The sequence below is a fragment of the Fukomys damarensis genome, unplaced genomic scaffold (genome assembly GCF_012274545.1).
Source record: "Fukomys damarensis isolate Sample0158 unplaced genomic scaffold, DMR_v1.0_HiC HiC_scaffold_24, whole genome shotgun sequence".
In the NCBI taxonomy this organism is placed as follows: Eukaryota; Metazoa; Chordata; class Mammalia; order Rodentia; family Bathyergidae; genus Fukomys; species Fukomys damarensis.
The window spans coordinates 626,176-651,443 of record NW_022900936.1 but is presented as its reverse complement, the minus strand read 5'-3'; the positions used below and the strand labels follow the sequence as shown (position 1 = coordinate 651,443).

General features: G+C 55.6%; 1 protein-coding gene across 3 annotated transcripts in view; it reads left to right on the top strand.

The window, feature by feature from the left end:
- Window positions 1-24,561, top strand: part of Col6a2 (collagen type VI alpha 2 chain) — a 25,009-nt gene extending 448 nt beyond the window's left edge. The window contains exons 2-29 of one of the 3 annotated variants that reach the window (XM_010636395.2): window positions 10,095-10,243; window positions 10,948-11,094; window positions 11,173-11,768; window positions 11,878-11,898; window positions 12,566-12,631; window positions 13,834-13,887; window positions 13,970-14,014; window positions 14,305-14,331; window positions 14,530-14,556; window positions 14,631-14,675; window positions 14,915-14,968; window positions 15,286-15,348; window positions 15,678-15,740; window positions 15,946-16,035; window positions 16,299-16,361; window positions 16,797-16,859; window positions 17,052-17,114; window positions 17,362-17,424; window positions 17,624-17,674; window positions 17,901-17,936; window positions 18,275-18,337; window positions 18,894-18,956; window positions 19,042-19,077; window positions 19,318-19,363; window positions 19,454-19,606; window positions 19,695-20,147; window positions 20,363-20,401; window positions 23,924-24,561. In XM_010636395.2, coding sequence (XP_010634697.1) covers window positions 10,974-11,094; window positions 11,173-11,768; window positions 11,878-11,898; window positions 12,566-12,631; window positions 13,834-13,887; window positions 13,970-14,014; window positions 14,305-14,331; window positions 14,530-14,556; window positions 14,631-14,675; window positions 14,915-14,968; window positions 15,286-15,348; window positions 15,678-15,740; window positions 15,946-16,035; window positions 16,299-16,361; window positions 16,797-16,859; window positions 17,052-17,114; window positions 17,362-17,424; window positions 17,624-17,674; window positions 17,901-17,936; window positions 18,275-18,337; window positions 18,894-18,956; window positions 19,042-19,077; window positions 19,318-19,363; window positions 19,454-19,606; window positions 19,695-20,147; window positions 20,363-20,401; window positions 23,924-24,522 — 3,063 coding nt within the window. In that variant the 5' untranslated portion in view covers window positions 10,095-10,243; window positions 10,948-10,973 and the 3' untranslated portion in view covers window positions 24,523-24,561. The other 2 variants (XM_010636394.2, XM_010636396.2) reach the window with 2 other exon arrangements.
- Window positions 24,562-25,268: the final 707 nt, after the last annotated feature.

Here is a 25,268-nt window from a genome sequence, read left to right as displayed (position 1 = left end):
CGTCCCGCGTCCCGCCCTGGAGCCGCGCCGCCCGGGCCTCCTGTCCGGGCCTCCTGTCCGCGCCTCCTGTCCGCGCCTGCTCAGGGCTGTCTTGGCTTCACTGCCCCAGCTCCCCTCAGTCTCTGGGCAAGGTGGGAGCCCCTAACCCCGAACACAGACTTCTGTCTCTCCTCAGGCCACCAGGCACCCTCAGTCCAAGGCCTGGGGCGTCCCGCCCTGGAGCCGCGCCGCCCGGGCCTCCTGTCCGGGCCTCCTGTCCGCGCCTCCTGTCCGCGCCTGCTCAGGGCTGTCTTGGCTTCACTGCCCCAGCTCCCCTCAGTCTCTGGGCAAGGTGGGAGCCCCTAACCCCGAACACAGACTTCTGTCTCTCCTCAGGCCACCAGGCACCCTCAGTCCAAGGCCTGGGGTCTCCGCCTTGGGGACTTCGTGGGTTGGGAGGACACCCCACGCTTGAACCCCAGCATCGGGCGCGGGGTACCTGGGTGCACGCCTCCTGCTGTGAGGAGGGGGCGCTGGGCAGCGGAGGAGGAGGGGTCCTCGTGTCCTGGGGGGGACAGGGCAGGTCACAGTCCCTCCCCCACCAGCCCTGCCCTGGAGTGTGCCTGGGTGACCGAGGAAGAGGGGGGCCGGGGGAGCAGTACCCCACCCCACCCCACACCCACCCTGGGACCCCAGGGGCAGCAGCGGAGCTCCAGGGCCCAGCACCCATGGGTGGGAAGGAGACATTGGAAGCATCTCTACTGCTGCTAGTTTCCACACAGGGTAACCGTGGACCTGCATGTACAGGGGCATGGAGCCCGTGCCCAGGGAGGACCAGGCACCCCAAAAGAAGGCCTGCGAGCCACTGATTTCCTGTTGTTTTTCTCCCAACAAGCAGCTCTGACTTGGCAGCCAGGTTGCATTTAACCCCCCAGAAGAATTTGGGTTTGTGTGCTGCCTCAGTTCCCTGAGCCCAGGAGGCAAAGCCGCTGCTGCCTTCCCTCTGAGGGAGAGGGAGGGTAGGCCAGGAGCCTGCACCAGGCTGAAGGGCCCCTGGGTACCCTCTGCAGGCCACACAGTCAGGGACACAGCTGCTCAGATATTGCCCCTCTACTGGAGATGGTGGCGTGGGTGGGGTGGGAAAGGCAGGGTGAGCCCCAGTTCCTTAGAGCCCCAGGCAGCACCCGTTACATTGTCGGGGACACTGTCTTTTGGAGGGAATTCAGGTCTTTTAGGGCTGCAGGGCCTCCGGATGCAGCTCCCAGGGTCCAGGACAGAGAACAGGCCAGAACCCTGAGAGGGCTGGAGATCTGCGTGGGCCTCTGCCTCTGAGAACAGGGCGGGCTGGAAAGCAACTGTGCATCTTGCCCAGCAGGCTGCCAGGGTCCCCAGCTCAGTTAGACAGACTGTTCACAGCCCCAAAGCCCCAAAACACAGCTTTGCATAATGTGATTATGCAGGGAAAACTCCGAAGATCGGACCCTTTACTTCCCCAGGGCCCCGTGCTCCAGAGATCAGCTCTGCTCCATCCTCTCTCACATCCATGCTAAGCCAGGGACCCTGGTATGTGCCACACCACACCCTGGCGTGGCCCTGGCTGCTGCTTACCATGGCCTGGGTGCCATCCCTGCCGCAGGGTACCGTGAACGTGGGCAGTAGTGAAGGGGGGAACATCCCGCAGACCAAAAGCCAGGGTCCCTGCACCTGAGGGCCTCAAGGCAGTGGTCAGAACCCACCAGGAAGCAGGACAGGATCAGGCCTCTGTGCAGTGGATGCTGCTGTGGTCTTTCCCAACTTGCCCACCCTGCAGGGGATAGCGCTGCCTGGTGTGGGTTTGTTCTGCTTGTCTTTGGTTTTATGCCCTGTAACATTATCTGGTCACTGACGTGTGGTTTCACTGTGACTTGCCTGACTGTGATTTCTGCCATGTTTCTAGCTGGTGTGTATCTTTCCATTGTTTAGCAAGAGCTTCACACAAACATACAATTTTGTCTATTGTGCTAAAACATGCATAGCATAAAATTTACTGTCTTATTCATGTTTAAGTGCGCGGTTCAGGGGTGTTAAGCACATTTTGTCTTTCTGCAACCATCACTACCATCTACATTTGGAACTCTCCATTTGGGGAGGCTGAAACCCACCGAACGAGTACCCTCAGCCCCTGCCAGCCCCTGCCAGCCACGCTGCCACCCTGTTGCCGTGACTGCAGCGGCCCCAGGTGATTCGTGTGAGGGGACCGTACTGTGTTTGTCACTTGGTGCCTCAGTCTCTGTCAGCATAGTGCCTCCAGGCCCAGCCACAGCGTGGCACCAGCAGCGGCTCCGTCCCTTTACAGCTGAATGATGCGCCATCGCAGACTATGCCCACTTCCCATTTGGCTTGCGCACTTAGCTGCCGCTGGGCACACGGGCTGCTCCCGTGACTTAACTGTTGGGAATACCGCTGCTGTGGACACAGGCAGCACGCAAACGCCTCTTCGAGACCCCGCCTCAGGTCGTCCGAATCCATGCCAGACATGGAACAGCGGAGTCAGTGGTTCTACTTACACTTGTTTTGAGGAGCCACCATCCCGTTTTCCACAGCTGGTGCAGCACTTTGCCTCCCACCAGGAAGGTACAGGACTTCCCCTCTCTCCACAACCTCACCAGCACCATTCTATGCATTAACCTAATGGTCAGTGAGGTTGACCATCTTTTCATCTGCTTATCGACCATTCCTGCATCTGTTTTACAGCAATGTCTAAGTCTTTTGCTCATGTTTAATGTTTGATTTTTGTTGTTGTTGTTGTTTTAGAAGTTCTTTATATATTCTGGATGTTAATCCTTATCAGATATGATTTATAGATATTTTCTTCCATCCTCTGCAGTCCACGTTCATTCTGTTGGTAGTATCTTTCAATGCACAATAACTTCAAATTTTCATGCAATCCAATTTATCATTTTTTTTTTATTGCTGATGCCTCTGATGTCAGATCCAACAAATCCTTGCCAATTCCAATGTCATGAGTTTAAAGTCCCATACTTTCCTCTAAAAGTTTTGCAGTTTTAGGTTTTCTCATGTTTAGGTCACATTTTGAATTTATTTTGTGTATAGTGTAAGGTAAGGATCTAACATCATCATTTGCATGTAGATATATAGTTTTCTTAGGACCATTTGTTGAAAAAACTGCCTTTTCCCCAGTGAATGATCTTGGAACGCTAGTTGAAATCTTCAGCCATTTGTGTGAAGGCTAATTTCTGGACTCTGTCCTACAGAGAGCCACGTGCCATGCCTGTATGCAGTGCTATACTGTGTTGATTACTGTAGCTTTGTAGTATGTTTTGAAATCAGGAAATAGGAATCTCTGGCTTTGTTTGTTGAGATTGTTTTTGATATCTAGGGTTCCCTGAGATTTCAAACGCATTTAGAATGGTTCTTTAAACTGGGATTTTAATAAGAATTGTACTATCTTTAGATCAATTTTGGTAATATTGCCATCTTAACAGTATTATGTCTCCTAATCCATGAATATAAAATATCTGTTCTTTTATTAATTATTTTCTTGTTTAATATCTTTCACAAATGTTTTATAATTTCCACTGTATAAGTCTTCCACCTCATAGATTAGTCTCTAAATATTTATTCTTCTGGTAGACTAGTAAGTAAGATATTTTCTAAATTTCCTTTTTGGATTGCCTATTATTATTATATAGAAATATAACTGGTTTATATGAGTTACTTTGTATCCTGCCACTTTGCTTAATTTGTTTATTAGTTGTAACAGTATTTGTGGAATCATTAAGGTTTTCTACATATGAGAGCATATCATAATTGCTTCTCAGCCTTTTGGCTAAGATCAAGTGAGAGCATATCATCAGCCAGATGTGCTGATGCACACCTGTAATCCTAGCACTCTGGGAGGCTGAGGCAGGAGGATCACAAGTTAGAGCCCAGCCTGTCAACCTAGTGAGACCCTGTTTCAAATATAAACAGATGGAAGATAGATAGATGATAGATAGATAGGGATATAGTTCATCAGAGATCCTGATTCAATTCTGAGTATCACAGAAAATTCTGTGTGTGTGTGTGTGTGCGCGCGCGCCCGTGTGTGTGATCAAACAGAAATCACTCTACTTCATTTCCAGCTTGCATGACTTCTGCCACTTTTTATGGCCCAGTTTCTTTGTCATGAGCACTGAGGGAGGAGCTGTGGGTATGCACCCTTGATTTGTTCCTGACCTCGGAGGGGAAGCTTTTGCTGGTCACCTTGGGGATGCAGCTCACTGTAGGTTTTGGGTCTTTGTATATGAATTTTACTGTGTTGAGGTAGTTTCCTTCTATATTTAGTTTGTTACTTTTTTTTTTATCTTGGAACAGTGTTGACTTTTTCAAATGTTTTTTCTGCATCAAGTGAAATGATCATGTGGAGGTTTTTTTGTTGTTGCTTTTTAAGACAGGGTCTCACTATGTAGTTGAGACTGACCTGGAATTCACTATGTAGCTCAGGCTGGTCTTGAATTCACAGCAATCCTCCTGCCTCAGCCTCCCGAGTGCTGGGATTACAGGTGTGCACCACCATGCCCGGCTGGTCATCTGGGTTTTTAATCCTTCATTCTATTAATGAGGTAAATAGCATTGATTGATTTCATATGTTAAACCATTCTTGCATTACAGGAATAACTCCCAATTGATCATGGTTTAGAACCCTGTTTATATGCTGCTTGATGCAATTTTCTAGCATTTTGTTGAGGAATTTTTTTTTCCAGTACCAGGGATCAAACTCAGGACCTTGTGCTTGTGAGGCAGGCAGCAGCACCACTGAGCTAAATCCCCAACCCCATGCTAAGGATTTTGAATTTATGTTCATAAGGGTTTTAGTCTATAGTCTTTCTCTCTTGTAGTATCTGTTTGGCTTTGGTGTCAGGCAATACTGGCCTCACAGAATGAGATAGGCAGTGTCCCCTCCTCTCCAAGTTTTGTGGGAAGTTCAAGAGGGGCTGGTGCTAAATTTTCTTCAGATGTTGGGTAGAATTCACCAGTGAGGCTCTCAGGTCCAGTGATTTTCTTTATCAAGAGATTTTTGATTCAGTAATCTCTTTACTAGTTTTAGGTCTGTTGAGTTTTTCTATTTTTTTCATAGTTTAGTCTTGGTACATTTTATGTTTCCAGGAATTTCTCCATTTCCTTGAGGTCTTCTAAATTGTCAGCACAAAATTGCTCAAAAAAAGAAAGAAAGAAAAGGCCAGGCCTGGTGGTACATGCCTGTAATCCCAGGACTCAGGAGGCTGAGGCAGGAGGATCTCTGTGAGTTCAAAACCAGCCTGGACTACGTAGTGAGTTCCAGGTCAGTCTCAACTACACAGTGAGACCCTGTCTCAAAAAAAAAAATTACTCACAGTACTTTCTATAATCATTTCTATTTCTACAGAATCGGTCATAGGGTCCCTATGGTCATATATGATTTTAGTCATTTGAGTCTTCTTTGTTTTCAGTTCATCTAACTAATGGTTTGTAAAATCTTGCTTATTTTTTCGAACAACCAACTTCAGGTTTAATTGATGTTCTTTGTTATTTTTCCATTTCCTATTTTGTTGTCTCTCCTTTAGTCTATTTACTTCTAGCTTTGGGTGTAGTTTGTTCTTGTTTTCCCAGTTCCGTAAGTTCTAAATTTAGGTTGTTGATTTTAGATAGTTCTTACTCTGTGTGTATGTGTGTGTGTGTGCGCGTGCACACGCATGAGCACACACACATGCACATGTGTGTGTTTTATGGTACTGGGGATTGAACCTAGGGCCGTCAAACTGAGCTGCTTCCCAGACCTTTTTATCTTTTAAAACAGGAGCTCCTGAAGTGACTAAGTGCCCAGGCTGGGCTTGAACTTGTGTTTCTCTATCCTCAGATCCCAGAGAGCAGGGATTAAGGTGTATGTCACCATGCCCACCTTCTTTGTTGTTTTTAATGAAAACATTTATAACTAAATGTTGCCCCCTCAGCACTGCTTTCATTGTGTACCACAAGCTTTGTAAAATTTCATTTCATTTTTATTCATCTCTAAGTTTTTCTAACTTCCCTTGTGGTTCTTTGATCCACTGGTTGCCTATGAGTGTTGTTTAATTTCCTCAAATTTCTATGAATTGGTGATTTTTCTAGTTTCCTTCTGCTGTTGATTTCTAACATCATGATATTGGGGTCTGACAAAATGCTTTTTAGGTTCTGCCTCTTAAAACTTGTTGCACCTCTCAGGCCACTTAAAGGGCAGGGTTTTGTTTTGTTTGTTGTTTGTTTTCTCCCTTCATTTTCTGTGTTCCCCCTTTTGGGAGCCACACATAAGCATATTCTGAGGCAGCCACATGTACAGAGGAAGCCAGAAAGTCCCTGCACCTGCCCAGGGAAGGTGCAGACTCAGACAAGACCTGAGGACACCTACGTCTACACTTACAGCTGGCCCTGGGCAGAGAGACAGTCCACATTAAACACAGATGGAACAAACAGGGAGATTCTGATTTCCAAATATCCAAAGTCGACAAAATATCACAAGGCACCCAAAGGACAGAAATAACCAACAACTCCCTCTGTGAAGAAGACCAGATGGTAGATCTACTAGAAAAAGATGTTAAAACAACTGTCTTAAAGATGCTCAAAGAACTGAAGGAAGATGTGAGGAAAGTTGAGAAAATAATGTGTGAAATGGGAATGAAGAGCCAAAAAGAAGATCTGGAGCTGGAAAATCCAACTGAAATAGAAAATTCTCTAGAGAAAGTCAAGGGTTGCTTTGATCTGGGAAAAAGAGAATCAGTGAACTTGAAGAAATGGCAGTGGAAATTATGGAAGATGAGAAATAGAAAGTTAAAAGGCTGGAGAAAAGTACACAGAGTAAGGAGCTTCAGTCCCAAGGAGCACCATGAAGATGCCTGATATGTACAGTGTATGGATCCCATTGGGTAAGATAGCAGAGGGGCAAAGAATATGTGAAGAAATAATGGCTGAAAGACAACATCATGAATTTAATGAAAGACATGAATATAAACATCCAAGACTCTCATGAACTCCAAGCAAGACGAGCTCAGAGGCCCACAATGAGACACAGTATAACTCAAAAAACAAAGAATTTTGTAGGCAACAATTTTGAGGTGTATATAACTTGTCACATACAAAGGATTTTTAATGAGACACCAGCAGATTTATTATCAAAGTTCAGAGGCCAGAGGACAGTGGGCTGTCATATTCAAACTGTTAGCCAGGAAGCCTATATCCAGCAAAACTGTCCCTTAAAACTAAGGGAAAAAATTAAGACAACAGAAGTGGCAGAAAGGAAGGAAAGAAGGGGGGAGGGAGGAAGGGAGGGAAAGAGCTCACCATCACTCTAGATCTGTCCTGTAGGACACTAGCAAGTGGGCAACCTGAATGTTGAAAGGAAGGATATTAGATAATCATCAAATTCAGTGAAGGAATAAGGATCTCAGTAAAGGTAAATACACCTCCAAGTACAAAAGCTAGCATCATCGTGGCTACAAAGTATAACTCCAGTTTAGTTTTCTGTGTGAGTTTTTAAACATGCTTTTAAAAAATCTAAAAGCTAATACTATTAAAACAGTGATTTGTAATTTCACATCTTATTTGCAAAATAATTTCAGAAACTAGTGCATTAAAATTAGTTTTGCTTTTTTTGGAGTATGGTCAGCCTCCCGTGACTGTGGGTTGTACTTCTACAAATTTAATCAACTGCAGACTGAAAGTATTTGAAAAGGAATTGTGTCTGTACTGAACACATATCAAACTTCTCTCCATGTCACTGTCCCTAAATAATGCAGTATAGCAACTATTTCCATAGCATTTACCTTGTGCTAGGCACTGGAAGCAATCTAGAGATGATTAAAAGTAAAGAGGGGTTGCTCGCTTTGGCAGCACATATACTAAAGTAAAGGGGGTATCAGCATAGGTTAGATGCAAATGCCACACCATTTATAGAAGACCTTAGCTTTGGATTCTGGCATCCAAGTGATTTGGAACCAATCCCTTTAGTATCTGACTGAGGGAGAGATACTCAACAGGTACTAATACATCTCCATACAGATACTGTTTGCAGATATAATTTTGTGACATTAGTAAATGAAAAGGGTGGAGATACAGCTATTCTAGGAGCAACTTTTGTACATTATTAAATTTAAGTTGTCCTAAATTCAGGTGTTTTAATTTTAGAATGTTAAGTGTTATCCCCATGGTAAGCACAAAGAAAATAAGTAATAAAGTAATGCAAAGGAAATAAGAAGAGGATTTAAATACTTTACTACCAAAAATCAAACACAAAAGAAAGTAATGCAGAAATCTAGGGGGGAAAAGCCATAAGCTATAACAGATATGAAGTAACAGAAGTCTTCTTCATCAGTAATTATGCTAAATGTAAATAGGTTAAATTCTCCAATCAAAGACAGAGACTAGATTCAAACACCATGACTCAGGTTTTTGCTGTATATAAGAGACTGGCTTTAGATTCAGAGGCACAAATAGGTTGATAGTGAAAAGATATTCCATTGAGTAGCAAAGACAGCACAAGTAGCTATGCATCAGGCCAGGGATTTAACTCAGTGGTTCCACTGCCTGCCTTGCAAGTGCAAGGACCCTAGTTCAATCCCCGGTACCAAAAAAAAAAAAAAAAAAAAAAAAAAAAAAAAAAAAAAAAAAAAAAAAAAAAAAAAAAAAAAAAAAACCAACAAGTAGCCCTGCATCAAAACAGGTTACAAGAGACAAAAAAGGAAATTATATAGTAATAATATTCTCAATACAGCAAGAAAATGACAGTTGTAATAAATGTATCCATATATTTACACATCCTCAAAAATCCCGATACCTTAAGAAAATGAGGAGCCAATCGTACACTAGGACCTGCCAGCTCCTGGTTATATCCTCTACTGCTGCCTTGGAGTTCAGGTGTGGTCCCCAGGTGGCACTGGCCCTGAGTCTCATGCGAGGTAGAGGAGGTCCCTGTCTCAGCTTCCTGGGCGTTCAAACTTCACAGCCCTGTTTTCTCACCACTCCTCTTGCACTTTTCTCATCTACTCTTACTTATTCCACCAAGTGAAGCCTAAGCTGATTTTGCCAACTCTTAACAACAAAAATTGTTCTTGGAGATTTTAATTAAAATTACCCTTAACTGGGGCCCGGGATTTTGCTCAGTGGTTCTGCCACCTGCCTAGCAAGCCCAAGGACCTGAGTTCGATCCCCAGTATAAAAAAAAAAATTACACTTAACTGTAGATTAGGTTAGAAACAACTGATATTCATAGTATCTGTTAAGATATTTGGATGCTTTATCCTTGAGGGCTGGGGAGGGCGGAGACCTGAGTTTTTTTTCCCTAACTCTTGTGCATTCTTGTTAACTTTGTTCCCTAGATTTGTTTTGTTTTTCTTTTTCACGTAAGCAGTATTTTTTCTACATTTTCTGAGCGCTTTCTGTGCAGTCTTGTACGTCTTTGGGTCAGGAGCTCAGGAGGGCTCCACTGGGTGTCACTGGCCCTGGGTCTTGCATGGGGCAGCAGAGACCCTGGCCAGGCCAAGGCCACTAGGAAGCTGACCAGGGCTGAAGGGTCTGCTGCCAAGTTGGAGGCCACCCTCTGTATCCCCGTGACGTGGCCACTGGCCTCCCCCTTAGCAAGCCACACCAAGGACAGCCAGGCACCTCGGTGGTGTGGAAGCCACCTCTGCCTCATACACAGGCCAGAGCGAGAGGTGTGAGAGGACACAGGGAGTGGACACCGCTTCTGTCCTCCTCCTCGCCCGCATGAGCTCACTGGAGGTACTTTCTGCACTCTGTTCTCGCTTTGTGTGTACCGGTGCAGATTTTCCAGAATTCTCCTTGACTGAGAGTCAGCTCCCAACATCCCTTTATGTGGCCTCGCTTCCCTATCTCCCTTCCCTGGGAGGGATGAGCTCCCGGTCCTCAGCTGGCAGCTCTGTCACTTTGTCACTTTTCCTGAGGCCGCCTGGTTCCCACACTCCTTTCCAGGTCTGAGCTCTGTCGCTCCCTGGTTCCCTCATCTCCTTTGCTCTCTTTCTCTCCCAAGCTCTCAGATGACTTCTTATCATTGTCGGTCGTATTTAGTACCACACCTGGCTCCCTGACTCCATTGCCCTCTCCAGCTAAAGCTGTTTGAACGCTGTCCTCTGGATGGGCCTCCTTCACTCTCGGCAGCTTCCCAGGGATTCAAATTGAGATGAATTCTGCGCAGGTGCCCGCATCCCTGCCCCAGCGTCCTCCCTGCCAGTCTCGTTGCGCCCAGTGTGGCCAGGTGAGGGCCACAGGACACACGTCTTCCCATCCTCCTCACTGTGCTGCTGCCCTGCAGGCTGCTGCTGGGACGCAGCCCTGGGTCATGGACCTCAGTAGCCAGGGTAGATGTTTGTGCAGAGAGCAGAGTGGTGCTGGCTCTGTACCCCACGAGAGTGGGCAATTCCAACAACTCCAATGCTTGTTCAACCCAGTGGCTGCCAGGCCTGCTCTGGGGTCCCCAGCCAGCAGGCACAGCAAGGCCAGCTCTGGGCCTGTGCAGGTGGCCTCTCGGCATCATGCCCGGGCCCAAGCCCCACCACAGGCTCACTGGGACTTGATTGGCAGAAGCATGATGCAGACCTGTGTTAATAATCACTAGGTGTGGACAGCACTGACCTCCCTCTGTCCTCACCAACATCTCCAGTGAAGGGGACCAGGCCTGAGGGCATGGCCTTGGCCAAGGTCACACACAGGGCCTACAAGCTCCAGACAGAGCGGCATCTTCCTCCCTCCCCCCCTCCACTTCTGGCACAAGTGGATGGGAGTGTGAGTGAGGGGCCGGCCCAGGGCATCCATCCCTCCGGACTGGGCCAGAACTGGGCCAGAGCTGGGCTCAGACGAGCTCACTGTGGGTTGGGCGCAGCAACACCGTGCACCAGGCCCCTGCCTCCCGCAAACTGTCCAGGCCCCCTGGATGATGGTGTGACCGTGCCTCCTTTGCAGGACTGAGGCCCAAGGCGACCACCAGGATGCTGCAGGGCCTCTTTGCAGCACTGCTGCTCGGGGGGCTGCTGGGGACTCTCCATGCCCAGCAACAAGAGGCCATCTCACCCGACATCACCACCTCTGAGAGGACGAACAGCTGCCCAGGTACCGGGGCTCAGGAGGGAGTGGCCACAGGGAAGGGAGGGGAGCCCAGGGGCAGGCCATGATACCCTGTGTCCCCAGAGAAGACCGACTGCCCTGTCAACGTGTACTTCGTACTGGACACCTCGGAGAGTGTGGCCATGCAGTCACCCACCGACAGCCTGCTCTACCACATGCAGCAGTTCGTGCCACAGCTCATCAGCCAGCTGCAGAACGAGTTCTACCTGGACCAGGTGGCGCTCAGCTGGCGCTACGGCGGCCTACATTTCTCTGACCAGGTGGAGGTCTTCAGCCCTCCAGGCAGTGACCGTGCCTCCTTCACCAAGAGCCTGCAGGGCATTAGCTCCTTCCGCCGGGGCACCTTTACCGACTGCGCGCTGGCCAACATGACACAGGAGATCCGCCGGTCGGGGGCTCGCGGCGTCAACTTTGCCGTGGTCATCACCGACGGCCACGTCACGGGCAGCCCGTGCGGCGGCATCAAGCTGCAGGCCGAGCGGGCCCGCGACGAGGGCATCCGGCTCTTCGCTGTGGCACCGAACCAGAACCTGAATGAGCAGGGCCTGAGGGACATCGCCAGTACCCCTCACGAGCTCTACCGCAGCAACTACGCCACCATGCGGCCGGACTCCACTGACATCGACCAGGACACCATCAACCGTATCATCAAGGTCATGGTGAGCAGGGGGTCCCTCAGGGAGGACACGGACGGCGAGACCCCACCAGGCTGGGTAACCGCACAAACCCAGACTCACCCTGACCGAGGCCCTCCTTATCTTTCCGCAGAAACACGAAGCCTACGGAGAGGTGAGTGGTGCCTGCCTGCCCTGGCCTGCTGCCTGCTGCCTCCCAAGACCCCACAAAGCAGTGCTTGCGGCTCCAGCTCTCGGGGGCTGGAGCTGTACGTGGAGAGGAGGGAGCAAAATTGTCTGCTCTGTGCTGGACTCAAATCTCATGGCTCGGACAAGGGATCCTGCCCAAACCAGGCTGCTTAGCTCAAAGATAGGTCATCCATGAGTGCAGGGCTTGAAGGTCACTCATGGCCCCAGGGAGCAGCTGTGTCCAGCCCAGCCTAGGTCAGGGGATGGCATCGTGCATCCTCAGATGTCTGTGACCCCCCGCTTGCCTGTGTGCCATGTGCCAGCCCTGGCTCCCAGGAAAGGGGAGCAGGTGCCTGAGGGCCCCACACAGTGTGGGCCGAGCTGCTTCTCGGAGTCCATGGTGTAACCCTGTACACAGATGGTGCCTGGTCAGTGCCAGTTGCTCCTTCAACCTTGTTACAATCCTTGAGACAGAAAGGCTCCACCCACCGAGTACCCAAGTATCTGCTTCTTCATTCTGGTCCCCTGGGCTTGACAGGCACTTTGGGGGCCTCTCTGAGAGTCCTAGCCACGTGAGCCCTGAACCCCTATCGTGCCAGGGACCCTTCTCACAGCCGGAGCCACTGTCCCTCCACTGTGCCTTCTCATTTCAGTGCTACAAGGTGAGCTGCCTGGAGATCCCCGGACCACCTGGCCCCAAGGGCTACCGAGGACAGAAGGTGAGACCCCGGCCACCTCAAACCCCACATCTGAGGCCAGCTGAGCCTGGGTGTCTCACACATCCCACCCTGAGAAACTGAGATCCAGATCTGTCCACTCCCTTTTTAAAAATGTTTTGAAAAAAGTAAGGCTTTTTTTAAAATTTTTTTTATTATTTTATTATTTTATTATTTTATTTTTGGTACCGGGGACTGAATTCAGGCCCTTGCTCTTGCAAGGCATAGCCAGAACCACTGAGCTAAATCCCCAGCAAAGTAAGACTTTTTTAAAAAATTATTAAGCCATACCATTAAAACACTTGTCAAGCAAGCAAGCAAACACTCAGGCCTAACACAAGACACATTGCTGTTAGGGTTGTGGCTACTGATTCACAGAGGCACCCACAGCGTGGCTTATTAAATAGCAGGTTCTGCAGACTCTGCTTTGAATGGTCCCCTGCATTCCTGACATCAGAAGTGTAAGGATCCTTCCAGACTTTACCGCCAGATCTGAAACAGCAACCATCCTGTCAAAAACCTCAAGGCAGAGGCGGGAGAATTCTGCAGCCAGATAGGAGCATTAAAATAACTCTCAGAGGAAGTTACCACTCAGGAGCCTCCTGCATTCTTTCCAAATGCTGTGACAGCTTCTAGGCCCGCCCCCCTGTCTGATCCTGGCAGCAAAGCCCACCTTGCCACAACCAGGAGTGACACTGCCGTGGAGCAGCCCGGCCACCCGCAGCAGTGGTGGCCAGGGCCTGGTGGGGCACAGGGAGACCTGGAGCAGGGCGTGGCTGTGGCACTCGGAGCCCCTGCTCAAGCCCCCACTTCTCTCAAATCTCCCTCCTCCTCTGCCCCTCTGCACCTGAACAGAAAGCACATCAATAAGTGGGTTCTCCACTCCAGGGATGCAACCTCTGTAGGGCTTCCTGAAGCCTTGATCTGGGGCAGTTGCTGCGCTCCCCACCCCATTCGGAGGATTAGTGTCACCATGAATGCCACACTGTCCTAGGGACAATCAGAGCCCTGCAGCTGCAGCCGCAGGAGCAGAAGGAAACCCCTGTGCAGGGTGGCTTCCTGGAGCTCAGAGGCGGGGACTGGCTCCAAGACCTGGGTGTGACCAGCGGCCCTCAACCTGCCCCCTCTCAGGGGACCAACGAGGCCCCCATTGCTCACCCTTCCACCCCCACTTAGGTGACCGTTTTCCCTGCCATCTGCTTTAGGGTGCCAAGGGCAACATGGGTGAGCCAGGAGAGCCGGGACAGAAGGGGCGACAGGTAAGCACTCCCACCCCAGTCTCCCAACCACCCTCCTGCACCCCAGAGCTGGGGCTCCATGCAAGACTTTGTCCTTTCCCAGGGAGACCCCGGCATCGAAGGCCCCATCGGATTCCCAGGACCCAAGGTGAGCTCCACTGGGTGGTGAGGGGCCTGGTTCAGGAGACCTCGCACTGTCTGGAGCAGGCTTCCCCTCCCCCGTTACCGCCTTAGTCTCACGACCACCCCAAGACCAACCATCCTTCTGAACCCTCGTCCAGCCTTTGTTCAGAGCCTGCATGCAGTTCCAGGCGACAAACACTGGACCCTGCTCACCCTTTGTTCTCAGCCCATCTCCCCATCTTCCCGGTCCTCCCAGCCCCACCCTCCAGGACCCCAGGGTGCCCTGGTGATCCCTGTCCTTTCCTTCTGCCCTAGGGTGTGCCTGGCTTCAAAGGAGAGAAGGTGAGTTTCAGTGGCGGAGTCAGAAGCAGATGGGTGCTGCAGCCCACCAGGCTGTCCTAGCTCCAGGGGGAAGCTGGGTCTGAGGGTGGTGAGTGGGGTTCCTCCAGCCTCCTGCCTGCCTGAGGGCTCAGACAGCACCGCAGAGATGGGGGTGTCCCATGCTGGGAGCTCAGCTCACATCTGCTTTCCCCTCCACAGGGAGAATTTGGAGCCGACGGAAGGAAGGTAAGCAAGCACCCACTTCCCTGCTGCTGAGGGGATCAGGATCAGCACTCATGACACATCTAACTCCTTTCCAGGGGGCCCCCGGGCTGTCAGGCAAGAACGGGACCGACGGACAGAAGGTAGGGTGAGCCTCTGCCTGTGCCCTGGCTGTGCACACACACACACACACACACACAGACATACATACACACGCGCCCACTCATGCAGACTCACGCACACGGAGACGGGGGACACTGCCCCAGCCTCGTCCCCACCCATCAGGTTGCCCCATTCGGCCTCGAGTCGGGGCCAGCAGTGCCTGTTCTCCCTCATTGAGCCCCAAATCGCATGACCTCTCCTCTGCTCCTTCGTGCTTCAGGGCAAGCTGGGCCGCATTGGACCCCCAGGCTGCAAGGGAGACACCGGAGCCCGGGTGAGGATTCTGGGTCCCTGGAGACCAGATGACCTTTCTGAGGCACCTGGCTCCTCCTGCCTGCCCAGCCCTGGACACAGCCTCTGGAGCTTCTGGGACAGCTCCCAGGCAGCTCATGGGGTCATCCGCCTGCCTGGTGTTTGTTCCTGTGGGCTGGGTGCCATGGGCCAAATCCTCAAGGCTGGCCTTGTGGATGGGGTCTCGGGAGCCAGGGCCCCACAGCTGGGAGAGACCCCTGAGGCTCGGAAGACAGCACTTTGCTGCCCTTCCTTGGGCATCGGGGGCCCCGGCCGACACCAGTCCTCCCCTTCCCTCAGGGCCCTGACGGGTACCCAGGAGATGCTGGGAGCCCAGGCGAGCAAGGAGACCAAGGTGCCAAGGTGGGTGACTGAGAAGGAACCCCACAGAGAGTGCCTGTCCCCAAGGCCAGCCATGCATAACTGGTGCCACCAGAGCCCCTGCAGGGAACCTGCTACCCAAAGCTGGGCAGCTCTGACCTGGCTGCCCAGGACCCTGAGCTCAGCCTCCATCCTGTGTGTCCCTGTCACCTGTGCCCCCTAGAGGGTTCAGAGCAACCCATGCAGACCACACCCGGGTCCTGACATTCTGGGTGTTCCAAGGATGGGGGTGGGCAGGTAGGAGACCCCAAGACCCTCCTGGTCCTGCTCCTCCCTCCAGCGGGCTGAGCTGATCTCTCTAAACCTCACAGGGGGATGCTGGCCGCCCAGGACGCAGGGGCCCCCCAGGAGACCCCGGAGACAAAGGAAGCAAGGTGAGCCCCTTGGGAACAGCCACCCAGCCACCAGCTGCTCTGCCCTCATGGGTGTGAGGATGGAAGGAGCAGCGGACCAGCTCTTGCCGAGCACATGCAACCACTCTGTCGTCTGCGGCCAGGCGCCATGGGCCGCTGGGCGTGAGGGTCCTCAGCCACCACATGCACCTGCTCATAGTGGCTGCACTGTCCCCGCCCATCGCAGGGTTACCAAGGCAACAATGGAGCCCCTGGAAGTCCTGGTGTGAAAGGAGCCAAGGGCGGACCTGGGCCCCGAGGACCCAAAGGCGAACCTGTGAGTCCCCAGCCCTCACAGCCCCAGGCTGAGGGTCCCTTCCTCCTCAGCCACCCCTCTGGAAATGGCACCAGGGCCCAGCCACACCCTGCAGGCCCCTGAGGTCCCCAAAGAGGGGCTCCATCCTGGCCCAGCAGAGCCCCAGTCATGGTCCTCAAACGCCAGCTCTTCAGGACTGCAGCCTGTCCTTGGGGGCTGGAGCTCACAGCAGGGCCCCAGGGAGGGCAGAGTCCAAGTAGCCACCAACACGCCTGTTCCTGCAGGGGCGCAGGGGAGACCCTGGAACCAAGGGCGGCCCAGGCGGAGATGGCCCCAAGGGGGAGAAGGTGAGTCCCTCGGGAGCCTGGCCACACCTCTCGGCACTGGGGTCTTACCCTGGACTCCCAGACCTCGGCCTGTCCATGTCTATCAGGAAAACCTCAGGGGTGGCAGGGGTGAGGGCTATTCCCAGCAGGGTCAGGGAAAGTGGGCTCAGATAGGCGGGATTCCCACTCCCAGCTCCTAGAGGGTCCTGGAGATCACTCCCCACCACTCCACACGGGCCCTGGACGCAGAGTCCCTGCTGCAGACACACGAGCTCTGGAGGGAGGTGCAGACAGGCTCTGTGGCACAAGCCACACCTCAGTTCCCTAGAGACGAGGAGCGATGCCCGCCGAGGCGGCCGGCGGAGACAGGGCAGTGGGATGAGGACGCTCCTGTTCCAGCGTCACCCACTCGCCCCACACCGTCCCAGCTGTGACCTGACCAGGCTCTTCCCACAGGGGGACCCTGGCCCTGAGGGGCCCCGTGGCCTGGCTGGAGAGGTCGGCAGCAAAGGAGCCAAGGTACTGGGGCTGGGCGGGTGGTGGGAGGCACTGGCCTGTGCCCCGCCCCCCACAGGCCCCACCGGCTGAGGTAGGGCCGGGCTGGGAACCCCCAAGCAGCAGGGCCTGGGCTGGGCCTCAAAACCAAATCTGAAGGGCCCACATCTAGGTCTCTGAGGCCACCCGGACCCAGCCTGGTCCCTTCATTTGCAGGGAGACCGAGGGGTACCTGGACCCAGAGGCCCCCAGGGGGCTCTTGGGGAGCCTGGGAAACAGGTCAGTATGAGGCACCCCGTCCCATCCAATCCTGGTCCCATCTGTGGCTGCCAGTCGCCCTCCTGTGGCCGGGGATGGGGAACCGCCCCCTCGGATCCTGCTCAGCCGACCCTACTCCTAGGGTAGTGGAGAGCTGGGACTGTGTGGCCTGGTGGTCAGAGCTGGCCTGGGTGGGTGGTGACCCCTGGATGCCCGTCAGTCCCTGACACTGCAACTGTGCTGACCCCCAACTTCTCTCCTGTCTCAGGGATCTCGGGGAGACCCCGGTGACTCCGGCCCCCGAGGAGACTCAGGACAGCCAGGCCCCAAGGTACAGCCTCCCCTGGACAGGGCCTCTGCTCGCACCTCTGGTGCAGCCGTTTTCCTCTCATCCCCGGAGGGGTGGGGGGCCCTGGGGTCCCCAAGTGCCCTTCCCCACGCGGGCTGCAGGGCCCACGCACAGCACAGGTAGCCGTGCCATCCGTCCTCAGCTCACACTCCCACTCCACATAACTCCCCTCTTCCTCCAGGGAGACCCTGGCAGGCCTGGATTCAGCTACCCTGGACCCCGAGGGACACCCGTGAGTCTGGGCGTGGGTCAGGGGCCGGGACAGGGCTCGACTTTGTTCTCAGCAGCCCCTCCAGGGCTCCCCTGTTGGGGTCACAGACAGGGCCAGCCTCCAGGACAGTGTGTGTGGTGTGGATGGTGCCCCGCCTGAGGCATGTGTGAGCTCCTTGTGAGTGCTGATGGTGGGGCTTGTCCCTCCCAGCCTGAGACCTGAAGTCTGACCTTCCTTTCCTTTCCAGGGAGAGAAAGGCGAGCCTGGCCCACCCGGCCCAGAGGTACGCGGGCCCTGCAAGTCTGTGCCTCTTCCCACTCCAAGGGTGGGGGTCCACATGCTACACCCGTGGTGTCCTCCACGGCCACATCCCCGTCCTGGCCAGGCCCCACAGCCAGCGACCTTGCAAGGTGGCCGACAGCCACGGCCAGGTCCCTTTTGACCAAACCTTGACTTATTTGGAAGCTGCTTTGGATTTGCCCCTCAGCGGACCTGAGTCACAGCCCCATCCCTCCTGACAGCAGGGCCTGGTCCCTGGCAGACTGGTGAAGGTCTCCGTGGGTAGGCGGAGCCTGAAGATGGATGTCCCCACCCAGACTAACGTGTGTGTCCCTGCCACAGGGAGGCCGAGGAGACTTTGGCATGAAAGGAAGACCTGGGAGAAAAGGCGAAAAGGGGGAACCCGTGAGTGTCATGGTCCCCTCGCAGTGGGGGCCCGGGCCTGAGCGTGGTGAGGGCCTGCGGCTGACCACATCCACCTAAGAGGATGCTGGCTCAGGCCTCCTCCCACCCCGCCCCGCCTGCCCCGTGTCACCACTTCATGTCCCCTCCACCCACACAGCGCAGGACGGGCCAGGTGCCCAGCAGGCGGTGTAGTGGGTGGGTGGCTGTGGGAGGGAAGGACGGAGCCCAGACCGGGTGGACAGACAGACGGGGGAGCCAGCAGTGAGTGCACAGGCAGAGGACGGTGGCTGGATGGGTGGTGGGCAGATGGACGGGTGGAGGTGGGCGAGAGCAGGCAGGGGGACAATGGTGAGTGGATGTTGGGTGCTGGGGATACCCCGTCTGGGTCATCACCCAAGCTCCTCTGCACTGCACTCCTGGCCTCCCCGGTGGCAGGGCCTGGAAATGCCTGAGCAGGTAGCAATGCCTGCAGTGCCCAGGAGGGAGACACAGCTAATTTGGGGGAGCAGGGACCCACCCAGGGCATTGCTGAGCCCTCCTGTGCTCTCCTACACAGGCTGACCCTGGTCCCCCGGGAGAACCGGGCCCTCGGGGGCCAAGAGGAGACCCAGGACCCGAGGTAGGCTGGTCCCTGTCCCTTTCTTCACTGGGGCTGCCCCTGGCCAGTGTGCCATTCTTGTGCCTCTCTGCCCTTCTTCCTGTAGGGTGAGCCTGGTCCCCCCGGAGACCCCGGCCTCACGGTAGGTGTCACAGAGTGGGCTTGGCAACCTTGTCTGGAAGTGTCCTTCTCGCTCCTAAACACCAGGAACAAGGGCAGCAGTAGGGGGTACTGGGCAGGGTGAGGCCAGGGCGAGGCCATGTGGGTCATAGCCACCTCCCTCCTCGGTCTGCACGCCACATGGGTGTGGGACGTCACAGTTCAGGGCCGGAGACCCCTCTGGGGACACTCCCTGAGACACCATCTGGGTGCCGTGTTGCAGGAGTGCGACGTGATGACCTACGTCAGGGAGACCTGCGGGTGCTGTGGTGAGTCCTGGCCCACGTCCCCGCCTCCCGGGGGCTGGGGGTCTCTTGCAGCCCCCCAGCCCGCAGTCCACTGACCCTGCTGCCCCCCAGACTGCGAGAAGCGCTGTGGTGCCCTGGATGTGGTCTTCGTCATCGACAGCTCCGAGAGCATCGGCTATACGAACTTCACCCTGGAGAAGAACTTCGTCATCAACGTGGTCAACAGGCTGGGGGCCATTGCCAAGGACCCCAAGTCAGAGACAGGTCAGGGAGTGCGGTGTCCCAGGCAGCATCTCCCGCGTCACTGGGGGACGGTGCTGGCCTTGGGCGTCTCATGCAGTGGCCATTGCAGGGACACGTGTGGGCGTGGTGCAGTACAGCCATGAGGGCACCTTCGAGGCCATCCAGCTGGACGACGAGCGCATCGACTCCCTGTCCAGCTTCAAGGAGGCTGTCAAGAACCTGGAGTGGATCGCGGGCGGCACCTGGACACCCTCTGCCCTCAAGTTCGCCTACAATCAGCTCATCAAGGAGAGCCGGCGCCAGAAGACACGCGTGTTTGCTGTGGTCATCACGGATGGGCGCCACGACCCACGTGACGATGACCTCAACCTGCGGGCGCTGTGTGACCGCGATGTCACGGTGACAGCCATTGGGATTGGTGACATGTTCCACGAGAGGCATGAGAGCGAGAACCTCTACTCCATCGCCTGTGACAAGCCACAGCAGGTGCGCAATATGACCCTCTTCTCTGACCTGGTGGCCGAGAAATTCATCGACGACATGGAGGATGTGCTGTGCCCAGGTGAGGGGCCCCATATCCAGGTGGGAGGGTCACATGCCCAGGAGAGGGGATCTGGAGGTCCCACACCCAAGTGCAAGAGGGTCCTGTGCCCAGGTGAGAGGCCTTTGCCCAGGTGGGCAGCAGGACCCAGTGCTGACCTCAGGGTGGGCCACTGCGCACCCACTGAGGACCTGGTGGGCACTGATGGAGACCTTGGCCTCTCTCCTCTCTTCCAGACCCTCAGATTGTGTGCCCAGAGCTTCCCTGCCAAACAGGTAATGTGGGTAGCCTAGCCCCCACCCCAGGCTGGCGGAGCAGCCCTGGCTTTCTCCTACTTAGGCTCAGGGCCAGGGTTGAGGGGCTCATATGACCTGGGCCATGTGCTGTAAAGATGTCCCCCAGGGGAACACCCTTGGAATTGGTGGCCCCAGGGCCCAGCACAGGGTGAGCCTGCTGTCAGGCTCAGTCTGGCACCTGGGCAGTGCTGCTGGCCAGGGCTGTGCCATCCTTGGCTGCTATTGGATCAGAGGGCAGGCGTTCTGCAGGGAGGGAGTCCCTGCTTGTGGCCTCAAAGTCTCCCTGTGCACTGGATGGGTGCGTGGGTTTGGAGGGTGTGCGGCCTGGGCAGGAGGCACACCCCCCAGGTTCGGAGGATGAAATAGCTGAGGTAAGACTTCTGAGACAGATGTGCCAATAGCCACGTAGCTGCCAACGGCTTGCTTTAATCCTGCCATCCAGGCTGGAAGGGATGCCAGGGCTCTGCCACTGGGACTGGGGAGGACAGGGTTACCTCTGCTCTACTGCGCCTTGAAGCTGCAGGTGACTAAACACCAGGGGCCCAGGAGCTGCCCTTGCAGGAGTCCCTGGGGGTCACCGCAGAGATGGTGGTTTCCCCTGGCACAGGCAGCAATCCCCCGGCTCTAAGGGCAGGTAGGGAGGAGCGTGTTGGGCCGGCCCGCTCAGCTGGGACAGAATATCCTAGGACCCACTCCACAGCTGTGCCTGGGCAGCCTCTCCATACACTTCTCTGGTGACAGCTGCGTGTGCTTGGTCCCTGATAGAGGTGGGGCCTGGGGACTGCACGAGAGGCCTGGTGGGAATCCACGGGAGCGGCACTTCCACAGGGGCTGCCCAGACAGACACTGGCCTGAGCCCCAGAAGGGTCACATGGGGAACAGATACGCACACAGCTCGGCCCCTCGGACAGAAGCCAGCTCGTAGCACAGCTCAGGGTCCTTGCTTTCTCCTGACTGTGATGCGAAGGCCTTGTTTCTCAATGAGGAAGCGGCTTGGATCCACTGTCCCCTCTCTGCAAGCATGGTGGGCTGGTGTGGGGTCGTAGCAGGGCGTGCTGGGTGCTGAGTGCTGTGCACTTGCGCTGGAGTGCAGCTGCTCCGTGTGCTCTGTGGGCGAGCTCTGCTATCTGTACCTCCCTTTCTCGCGGCATCAGTGCCATTTTGGCCTGGACAACAGGCCTCAGGGTGCAGTGGCACCAGGACGTGGACCAGGCAGGTTCCGTGGGATGGGGGCCACACTGGCTCTGGGTGACAGTGAAGGGGACAGGGAGGAAATAGGGACCTAGTCCACTCGAAGCACAGCCCACCTGAAGCACAGGACCTTACCTACCTCTCTGTGCCCACTTCTACAGCCCCCATGCTGAACTTACCCTTCTGCATGGCCACGTGTGGCTGCAAGGCCAATTGGACAGGGCTGCCTTGGAGCGCACTTTTCAGTGTGCTGGTGCACAGCCTGGGCCACAGCCCCATCCACCCAGAACCCCACTAAGGGACCACCCCCACTGAGTCGGGACCAGCGAGGGTGTCAGAGAGACCTTAGCCTGTGCTCAGGAGGGGTCAGACCCAGGGAACCCTGAGTGCACTGGGTTAGGCCTGTGGGCTGGGCTGCTCTGACAGCCTCAGGGTGTGCTGATGACGCCTTCCGAGCACACCCCCTCCAAGGAAGGGCAGCGGAGAGGGAAGGGCGGAGACCGTGCTGGCACCTGCGAGTCAGGCCGCTGTGAACATGGTGGTGGCAGGTCTGCGCAGTCTCTCGGCCCAGAACTTCCCTCGAGGTCTCCAGTGGCCACAGGTGCCACTGTTTGATCTCCTGTCCCTTGCTGCCACCTCCCTGCCTGCCGCTTCTGCCCAGGCCACGCACCTGCCACACCAACTGCAGCTCTGCACACGCACCTACCCAGAGCCCCCTTGGTCCTCTCTCTGCCTCTGTGGAGAGGCCCGACACAGCCGAGGCCTAAAGTCTTCTCTGGACACCCCTTGCAGATGGACCAAGGCCTGGCAGCGAGCCCCCGGTCACCTTCCTCCGCACGGAAGAGGGTCCGGACCCTACCTTCCCCAGGACCATCCCCCTGATCCAGCAGTTGCTAAACGCCACGGAGTTCACGCAGAACCCAGCCGCATACTCCCAGCTGGTGGCCGTGATGGTCTACACCGCCGAGCGGGCCAAGTTTGCCACGGGGGTTGAGCGGCAGGACTGGATGCAGCTGTTCATTGATACCTTTAAGCTGGTGCACAAGGACATCACAGGGGACCCTGAGACCGCACTGGCACTGTGCTGAGGCCATGGGGCTGCTGTGCAGAGCTTATAGCTTGTAGCTTTCCAGGGCTGCCCCATAACCAGGGCCTGGTGCGCAGGAATCCACCTTCCCACCATCTGGAGGCCCCTGGTCCCCATTTGGAGCCCTTAGGGCCATGCCCCCCTTCCCCCAGGTGAGCTGAGACATGGACACCTGAGCCAGAGGAACAACACTTCCCGGGCTCCCAGCCTTTCCCCTCATGTGCCAGGTGACTTCCTGCTGTGGGGTACAGGCAAAAGAAGGGCTCCCACTGAGGGAAGGCAGAGCTGAGGATCCCGTCTCCCACCTGCTGTGTGCCTCCGTCGCCTCCCTGAACCAGCGCCCCACTGCATGTCCACCTCTGTGTCTGTGGGATAACTTGCTAGATGTGCTAGACAAGGTCCATCAGCAGTTGGCATCAAAATAAGCTACGTCATGAAGAAGCTCAAGCGAAGTGCCCAATGGGCCCTCTCTCCCTGGGGCGGGGTTGTCCTTAGGCACAGTGAGCAAAGGCTGGAAGTTTTATAAAAGCTGAAATGTATAAAGTGAACGCACTGCTGTGATCAAGTGAGCTTCTGGAAGGCTGCACTTCGGGGCCCTCAAGCTGAGGGAACGCTGAACATCCTCGTGGTACTGCTGGGGTTAGGACACTTTTCCCCACGGGTTCCCCGGGAGTCTATCTGTCCCTGCGTGCAGATATTTGAGTCCCAGTCCATGGTGTCTGAAGCCATGTGTAGGCAGGGCCCGGCCTCTGCCCTGGCTGCAGGCACACTCTGTCCCTGTTGGCCAGCCTGGTGACCGTCCACATAGGGAGTGGTCTTCTGGTTATGATGCATCTCAGCGGGGCCCATGCCAGCCGCTCAGTGTCTGGCCACACTGTGCTTGCGCATGGGAAAGCCACACCAAGTGGGAAGGACACAGCCGTCATTGTGGGAGCGACATGGCCCTGCCAGCTGCAGGGAGAGACCAGGCCAGGGGTCTTTGAGAGCTCCCCCACCAAAGGTGGTCCTTGTGCAGATGGCTCTGGATGAGGAGGGCCTGGAGGTGGCCACCTGGCTGGGAGGCCCCCACCCAGGTCCCCAGCCTGAGTCTGGGAGCGGTCCTGGCGGGAGGACTATAGGGGAGGCTGGGCAGGCCCAGAGGACCAGGACACATCCCAGTGCAGCCTGGTCAAGGCCCCCAGGCCCCCAGGTCTGGCACCCGCCCACCTCGCGTCTCCCCGCAGAGCTGTACGTGGCGCAGTGCACACAGCGGCCGGTGGACATCGTCTTCCTGCTGGATGGCTCTGAGCGGCTGGGCGAGCAGAACTTCCACAAGGCGCGGCACTTCGTGGAGGAGGTGGCGCGGCGCCTGACTCTGGCACGCGGGGACGATGACCTGCTCAACGCCCGGGTGGCGCTGCTGCAGTTCGGGGGCCCACAGGAGCAGCAGCTGGCCTTCCCACTGACCGCCAACCTGACAGTCATCCAGGACGCCCTGGAGGACGCCCGCTACCTCAACTCCTTCTCGCACGTGGGCACGGGTGTTGTGCACGCCATCAACAATGTGGTGCGCGGGGCCCGGGTCGGGGCCCGGCGCCACGCTGAGCTGTCCTTTGTGTTCCTCACTGATGGTGTCACCGGCAACGAGAGCCTGGAGGAGGCGGTGCACTCCATGCGCAAGCAGAATGTGGTGCCCACTGTGGTGGCTGTGGGCGGCGATGTGGACATGGACGTGCTCACCAAGATCAGCCTGGGTGACAGGGCTGCCATCTTCCGGGAGAAGGACTTTGACAGCCTAGCGCAGCCCGGCTTCTTTGACAGGTTCATCCGCTGGATCTGTTAGCGACTCCCGCCGGGTGCGCATCACCACCCCATCCAAGGTGCTGACCAGACCCCCCGTCCAGACTAGCCGGCTGTACACCAGGTCTCTCCCCTAGCAAGAGGCCCTCCTCTCAAGGCGGTCAGGACCAAGGACCCTTCAGCTCCCTGGGCTCCCCTCCCACCTCTCCATCCTGCCCACTCCCACCCTTGAGGCCCCACACACCAGAAGCTCCCCAGTGCCCTCTTCCTGGCTCTACCCTCAGCCCCTGCTTCCCTCAACTACCTGCAGACCCTCCGAAGGCTTCTGCCACCCCTGCGCCCTGCCCAGGCCCTGCTTCCGCCCTGACTCCTGAAGGCCGGCCTCGGCACCCCACGCCACGTACTCCACAGACCAATAAAGGTTGGAACCCTCAGGCTGCCGCAGCTCCTATATTTATGCCTGGCACAGGCCTCACCAGCTGCATACGCAGCCTGGCCACGTACCCACCTGTATGGGTCATTGCCCTGCATCCCAGAGGGGCAGAGACTACTGCAAGGCACGGACCACCACACTTCCCAGGCTACACGCTTGACAGCCCCGGCCTGAGGGTGCTGGGCGGGAAACTGCCGAATGGTTAGTACAGGCGTGCTCTCCATGCGGGCCCTGGGGGCAGACACTGCGCTGTGTGTCAGCTCAGGCCACCCAGACCTAAGACTGTGTGGCCTCCAGTGTTCATCGTCTTCCAGTCCAGGGCCACAAGTCCCACCTGGAGCTGTGCTGGGCCACAC